This window comes from Coregonus lavaretus (genome assembly GCF_964263955.1).
Source record: "Coregonus lavaretus genome assembly, chromosome: 3".
Classification (NCBI taxonomy): domain Eukaryota; kingdom Metazoa; phylum Chordata; class Actinopteri; order Salmoniformes; family Salmonidae; genus Coregonus; species Coregonus lavaretus.
Window position 1 is genome coordinate 67,915,565 of NC_139990.1, and position 8,048 is coordinate 67,923,612.

General features: G+C 43.1%; 1 protein-coding gene across 1 annotated transcript; it reads right to left on the reverse strand.

Annotated features, from left to right (window-relative positions):
- Window positions 1–363: 363 nt before the first annotated feature.
- On the reverse strand, window positions 364–4,138 carry LOC311113808 (putative U3 small nucleolar RNA-associated protein 11). The gene is made up of 8 exons (XM_084157116.1): window positions 3,952–4,138; window positions 3,639–3,700; window positions 3,399–3,501; window positions 2,872–2,994; window positions 2,439–2,532; window positions 1,765–1,895; window positions 1,119–1,229; window positions 364–718 (listed from the first exon to the last, which is right to left on the reverse strand). The coding sequence occupies exons 1-8, from the start codon at window positions 4,009–4,011 to the stop codon at window positions 635–637; spliced, it is 768 nt and encodes a 255-aa protein (XP_084013242.1). The 5' UTR covers window positions 4,012–4,138; the 3' UTR covers window positions 364–634.
- Window positions 4,139–8,048: the final 3,910 nt, after the last annotated feature.

Genomic DNA, 8,048 nt, shown 5'->3' on the forward strand with positions numbered 1-8,048 from the left:
ACCACTTGTGCACTGTGGATGGGGGCATTGTCATCCTATGGGGGCATAGCCATGGTAGCCAAAATAATGCCCAGAATAATGGCCTGCCCAGTATTATTATACATGCCCTTAAGCATGATGTGATGTTAATTGCTTAATAAAATCAGGAACCACAACTGTGTGGAAGCACCAGCTTTCAATATACTTTGTATCCCTTATCATTTTGACTCGTGTTCCCGTTATTTTGGCAGTTACATGTACATTGATGAAGTACACTAGTGCCATCTACTGGTAGTATAACTGCACAGCATGAGATTGATAAACACTCATATGAACCTATAAAATGACACTTGACATATATATACACAAGAATGAGGCTTTAGAAATGTCTCAAAACAATTTATTCATACAATAATCAAACTTATATCCTTTGATAAATATGTACAAAAACTCTGCATTGCTGCAACCATAGAGATCAATCTATGCCTCCAACAACAATTGAGAGGGTATTCCTTGACCATTTCACTTGTCCATATCCACATGAATTGCGCAATGTCCACATTACTGTCCGATGGAGACCGACTGGTGATTGTATAACAGGCCACAGAAATGTCTGGTTGATGATGCGTTTCCTGTTCAAAGGGGTTTATCTTTCTCAGCGCTTCCTCTTAGCTTCAAACTTGTAGACGGCAGCGGCATTGACCGTCTCTTTGCTCACCTTCACCTTCTTGTTCTTATCCTGGACAGAGAGGAGACACCATAGAGATGGTAATACTGTTTAACATTCTATTATTTAATGTGTCATCTTATTCTGTGGGAGACACACAACCACAATGAGGATCAAAGAAACCTCCTATATAGTTAACAAGCAGGCTGTTCTTTCTAGAAGTAGATGCCCCTTTTGGACAGTGGATAGAATCGGATGGAATAGAACAGAACACAGTTTAAAAGAATTACACTCAACTTGTCCACCAGAAGGGGGAAATGTACCTTTGGCTTTTCTAACATGTGAAGCGCCTAGAAATACCCCATCAATACAATTATCATGGGAAAATCCATGTCTTTCCCAACCACCGTCTTAAGCATTGCGAATCATTAAGCTTATGTAGCTTGTAGTCATCTCCTAGGCTCCTACTCACGTGTAGGTCTTTGCGGGTCTGGATCTTCTGGCCAATGACAAACATCTTCTTCTCCCTGTCAATCCGCTGGGACAGAATCTTATACTGGTGCCTCCTCTGTTTGGCCAACTTCTGCAGAGAAGAAAACATACACAACCATCAATACATGTCACAGAGAAATACTGTGTAGAGAGTTGAATAACCACACACCATCACTAGCTATGTCTAGGGCAAGTATAGCATTATCATAAGTGAAAATCTTAAATTCACACAAATGTGAACAAATATGATTTAAAACACAGGGGCATTGACATTTAAACACAAATTCAATAATTTTATTCTTAACCCAACACCTGTTCCGAAGGTGGTGGAAGTCCTTTGCTAGGTGCAATATGGGGCTGTGGTCAACATACTGCAAACGTTGGTATGATGTTACTTAGAACCTTCCTTTTTATTATTCTGCAGTGACACCATAGTCTGAATATTGATATTAGTCATTCCTATGTTGAGGACGTTACCTTTATCGCCTTAAATGAGAGAATGGAATGGTCTAAAATGTGCAAACTCCACCCACCCAGTACCCTGGGCGAGCTAAAACGAATGTACCCAGTGTTGAGGAACAGTGTGGCTATTAGGCTACACAGGGACAGGGTCTGTCCTGACTGACCTTTATACTGAGAGGCTCCACGGTGCCGTGGATGGTCTTGCTCTCCAGCGTATGGAGGGTGGGCCGGTTGTACACTCTGTCCACCAGCTCAGGAGCTGTGTCCAGGTGGCTGGCCAGGTCAAAGTCTGCTACTGTAGTGGAACACAAAACCAGGAGATATCAGGGCTGTCAGTTACAGATGGTCTTTAACAACAGTCGTCAGATAAAGGAAAGATTCACCCATTTTGAATGTTATATCGCATTTGTGCATCACTGAGCGATGTTCTATCGATTCTATTGGTAATTTCATGTTTTCATGTGTATCTGAGTTATTTGCCGTCCAAGCAGGCAGAAATACAGCCGCTAGATCAGACACTTTTCCTTTAACTTCAAAATAATTGGGCCTATATTCATAAAGCGTCTCAGATTGAGAGTGCTGATCTAGGATCAGTTTTACATCGTAATGAATTACATTACATGAACAGTGGGACCTGATCCTAGATTGCCACTCCTACTCTTAGACGCTTTATGAATATGGGCCCTGATTCCTAGGTGTACAAGAATGTCAAATGTATGATGAAAGTGGGAGTTAATGGCCTTCTGTATGAAATATCCAAAGCAATGCAATACTACAAAATAACACCGCCCAGTGTGTATATACTTTGCTTGGTGTTTGTATTAATGTATTCCTCTACCTTCTTGCTTTGAGTCCATGAAGAAGGTGTGCCCGTTTTTCTGTTTGCCGTCAGCGTCCAAGAGATGGAGTTCCGATTTCAACCTCTCAATTTTCTGAAGGCAATTCAAAAAACACTTAAGCCTGCACTTTCACCACCACTGTATACCACCATTGACAACTTCAGTGATTGAACGGAGGGAGTACAAGAAGACAACTGAGTCTGCACGTTTGCACTCCACAGGATAAATGAAAACAAAACAGTTGATGTTGTTAAATTGCTTTTCATAGGCTCTTATTTGTGCTGACTGGCATAGATTCCCTCACAATTTCACACTGTACATATTCACAGCCCATTCATTTATCTATTCATACAGCTAAAATGGAAATAAGGCCATTCAAGAACATAAGGAACAGTTTATTCCAGTTTACAAGGCACCACACTGAGCTCTTACCTTGCCCTCAGCCACTCGCTTCATCTCTACATATCTGATGTCCTGTGTCCTCATCACCTTCCTCTGTTCCTCTGTATTCTCCTCCTCTGTTCCTTTAGCCTTATTCGCCACATGCACTCCATCCTTTCAGAACACAATAGGTCCAGAGATGAGGGAATTTTATTATCAGACAGAAATGGCACAACCATTAGTCTATCATATTGTACTTTCATTCTCATACCAGCAAGGATAAAAAATGGACATGGTAAAACAGTCAAACTTGAAATGACCATATGTAGGCTAGCTCTTGTATTAGCCTCAGTGCCCGTCTGTTTGTGCCATTATACGAACTGATTATCACACTTGACAATGAGCAATGAAGTTGACAAGCGCACAAACAGATCTGGAACCAGGCTACTCTTGTATAATCTGGTCCCAGATCTGTGCGGTCTTGCTCCATTGTGTTTGGCTAGACAATGACCAGAGGAGTTGACAAGACAGCACAGATTGGGACCAGGCTAAGCAACATGCCAAAAGTGGTGACTCACCTTCAGCTGAGAGCTAACCATCTTGAAATAGAACTCATCAGGGTTCTTGTCCAAGGCTTTTTTACGCAAAGCAGCAAGGGTGTTCTGTTTCTTGTGATAGTCACTGAAAATGTCAGAACAAAGCGCATAAAATCGGCAACCAAATCAAACCTGAATGTGGACCCGCTAGTGTAGCTCATGTGACAGTTCAGCAAAGGTGAATACGTGTTATTTGAATATCCATGAATTAGATGGACTTACTCTGCACGAAGTTTGTAGTCCTTTTTCTTTTCAAGATGTCCCAGATGTTTTCTGAAACCTGGCTGTGACACAAAATGAAACAGATTATTAGTTAGCTATAACGTTAGTTATTGCAGTAGGCAACAGGAACCAAATGCACATTGTCATTAGCTAGTTAGCAACATAATCCTACATGTCAACAACTACCAATCACACCAGTCAATACTTTACACATTTGTAGCTGAACAAACAACAATAGCATTGCTACCTGGAAAACTAACGTTACGAAGCTAGCGGTAGTAGCTAGCTAACGCAACAACTATCTCATCCTTACCTGGGATCTTTCTTTGTGATTTTTTTGTTGGGACTTCAATGCCTTTCTAAACGATGACATAGTGACAACTTTCAAAGTAAAAATCAATAATGTAGACAGTTCTTCCTAAAACAATAAACTGCCTGGCTAACTACAAAGCCAAGATGCAAACGCCTCAAAATTATTTCTTTGTAAAACACGTGGGTATACAGGAAGCGCTACCTCACTTTTCATTTCAGAAGATTCGCTATTTCTTCTCTCTCGGTAGGCTACCATATGTAGTACAAATCAAACCAATGATATTATGGTGAGTATTATGGTGAGCTCTCTTGATATTATGGTGGGTGAAATGAGTGATGACCAAATATTAATATAAGTTAAGAATTTCCGTTAGTCTCATTATTCATATCAACAAAATACACAACATCAAACTTTTGTTGAAATTATCAGATGAGGTTGTTGCAACATTCGCAATTAAACAGCAGGTGGCACGGTTGCACACATTTTGACAAGTACCCAGGCACTCCTACCCTGATGTTGAAGGTACTATGTGATAGGTATTTGGGTATGATGAGTCAGGCTCCTGTAAGTTCCTGATGCTGAATGTCCTAACAAAGATTATATAACTAAACCCTTAGTCCTAAGGATATGCACACTAAACTGAGGGGCTTAAAATGTATATTATAATGCTATTATGTGTGTATATTGTTATTAATGTCATTTTTCAGGGTGAGTTTTAAAAGTAGCTTTAACTTTAATTTATGTGAGGAGAATCAAATAAAAATCAGTGCTAAGACAACCAAATAAGCCATTCAGCCAAGTAAATCCTTAAAGTTGTATTGTGTTAAAAGTTTTACATTACATTTTTTACTGTGACTTTAATATATCAACTTTGGCAATCTTTCTTCAAGCAGACCAAGGCAGATGCCAACATCCTGCTACAGAGACACTGAGTATACACCACACCACATTAGCTTTATATGGACTTTTTAATCATCGGCATCCATCACTGGGATCGTCCTGTCTGGTCTGTCGAGTCGCATGCTGCACAATGCCAGGCTTGCAACCAGGAAGAGCTCCATAACAAACCCAGGTCACTGTACTAGTCAGTTTATATGTCTTGGCCGCAGTTTTGATGCTTCAAATTACTTTGGTCACTGTAATGTAGGCCTGCCTTTGCCAAAGAAGTTGTTTAACACTAACAGATCATATGTTTGTGTTTTACGAACATCAGTTCTTTATGTTTCCTGCTGGGGTCCAGACCCCCATTATGATTCATATCCAAATCAATGGTTTCAAATAACCTCAATGACAAACATCAGTGACAAATGCCTCTGTTGATGGACACCTGAGTGGATCTCTGTCCTCCCATCTTTACTCTCATGTTCCCCTGGCCATGTTTCCGTTTATAGGTAATATACATAAAAACGTGTGGGGCCACAGTGCATGAACCAGAACCAAGTCGGAAATTACACACTCCCCATCTCTCTCGCACAAAAATAGTTATTGTTCATACATTCAATGTACTGTCACGCGAATTGAAAGCATGCTCTTCTCCTCAGTGAAGTGGTTTCATGGCCACAGTGTTCCGTGGAGAGGATAAGGGGGTCACAACACCTCCTTGGGGAACACCGCTCTCTCTCCCTCCACTTCCTGATACAATAATCCAAGGAGAGACCAGGTAAAGCCACAGTGGCACCATGTCCCTAATCCCTAATCTCACGCAGACTCCCGCTTTGGAAATACTGTGGAAAAAGCTCAAGAAGGAAGAGGGATATTCCACAAACCATCTTTTTTTCTGTGTTGCACTGTCTGTGCTCTATCCCCCATGACCACAAAGAATGTGGTTAATATGTGTGAGATTTGCCCAGCGAGTGATGAAGAAACCTCTGAATGGGTTCAGTGTTTCCACATTATGTCACCCACTTGTTTGTCATTTTCATCTCTAATGACCCTACTGTTAGGGGTCCGCCTCGGGGCCACTGTGATATACTAGCCCACTAACATGAGTCTAATTACTAAAACACAGACAGCACTTCAGGATTTACGGGTTAAATAATGTCTGCGTAGATTCTGACTAATCAGCACCTAGTGTAATTCCCGCTAGTATTTATCACTACAAGCCCAAATGCCTGGTGAATTATTGTAAGGGGTAAATAGTAGAATGAAGATTGTGAGTCATAACAAGTAGATGCTAGAGTGGGAGGACAAGAGGAGGATAAGAGGATTCGCCAAGGGTCAGGGATTTCAGAATGCCCTTGTTGTGGCAGATCTATGGCCTGTTTGGTTTTTAATATGACCCTGTAAAAATAACAGCAGTGACATAAACCTGCTGGACAGTGGCTGAGTTCAGGACTCTGGTCATGTCTCCCCTGGCCCTGACCATTGCGGGGCCTTTTTTTACAGCAGGCCAACCCCGTCAGAAAGGTCCTCGAAAAGAGCTCCTTAGTGTGGTTCCAGATCTGTTTGTGCTGTCTTGCTAACTCCTATGGTTATTGGCATGACAATGGCCATAGAAGTTGGCAAACAGCCCAAACAGATCTGGGACCAGGTTAGGAGTTTAACATTAGTCCCCCAACCAAGACCACAGTATTTTTCCAGTACGATTTCATGAAGTTTCTATGAGGAGACCCAGCCTCTAAGACATATAGTGCGAGAGATAGCATTCTTCCTGTCTTTTCTCCCAGTCTCCCCCTCTGTTCCTCGAGAGCCAGCAACAGTGAGTGCACCCCTGGACGTGATTCCCACCATCACTCTCCGACCGCAAATTCCTATAAAACGTAAATAGTTTACAATTAACTGTTAAGTCTGCTGCTTAATTTCTCTGCTTGAGGTTGTGGTGTATATTACTGGATTAACTGTTTTATTATGGAGCCTCAGAGTGAGGTAGAGTGGGTGGTGAATGTTGTAAGTCTCCTAAATATGTCTGCAATCCTGAGGTAAAGAGAGTTCATCTCATGCTTCAGCTCAAGCAGCTGTGAGCTCTAGGCCTAGGGTTCTCTTATTGTCTTCTATTTATGCATAGCCTACATTCAATTTCTGGACAAGCAACCAGTTGGATATTGCGTTTGGACAAGCAACCACCACTTCTTAGACGTGGTCAAAAATACGTGGTCTTAGACGTTTACGTTTACGTTTACGTCATTTAGCAGACGCTCTTATCCAGAGCGACTTACAAATTGGTGCATTCACCCTATAGCCAGTGGGATAACCACTTTACAATTGTTTTTTTTTTTTGGGGGGGGGGGGGGGGGGGGGGGGGGGTAGAAGGATTACTTTATCCTATCCCAGGTATTCCTTAAAGAGGTGGGGTTTCAAATGTCTCCGGAAGGTGGTGAGTGACTCCGCTGTCCTGGCGTCGTGAGGGAGCTTGTTCCACCATTGGGGTGCCAGAGCAGCGAACAGTTTTGACTGGGCTGAGCGGGAACTATGCTTCCGCAGAGGAAGGGGAGCCAGCAGGCCAGAGGTGGATGAACGCAATGCCCTCGTTTGGGTGTAGGGACTGATCAGAGCCTGAAGGTACGGAGGTGCCGTTCCCCTCACAGCTCCATAGGCAAGCACCATGGTCTTGTAACGGATGCGAGCTTCAACTGGAAGCCAGTGGAGTGTGCGGAGGAGGGGGGTGACGTGAGAGAACTTGGGAAGGTTGAACACCAGACGGGCTGCGGCATTCTGGATGAGTTGTAGGGGTTTAATGGCACAGGCAGGGAGCCCAGCCAACAGCGAGTTGCAGTAATCCAGACGGGAGATGACCAGTGCCTGGATTAGGACCTGTGCCGCTTCCTGTGTAAGGCAGGGTCGTACTCTCCGAATGTTGTAGAGCATGAACCTGCAGGATCGGGTCACCGCCTTGATGTTAGCGGAGAACGACAGGGTGTTGTCCAGGGTCACGCCAAGGCTCTTCGCACTCTGGGAGGAGGACACAACGGAGTTGTCAACCGTGATGGCGAGATCATGGAACGGGCAGTCCTTCCCCGGGAGGAAGAGCAGCTCCGTCTTGCCAGGGTTCAGCTTGAGGTGGTGATCCGTCATCCATACTGATATGTCTGCCAGACATGCAGAGATGCGATTCGCCACCTGGTTATCAGAAGGGGGAAAGGAGAAGATTAGTTGTGTAT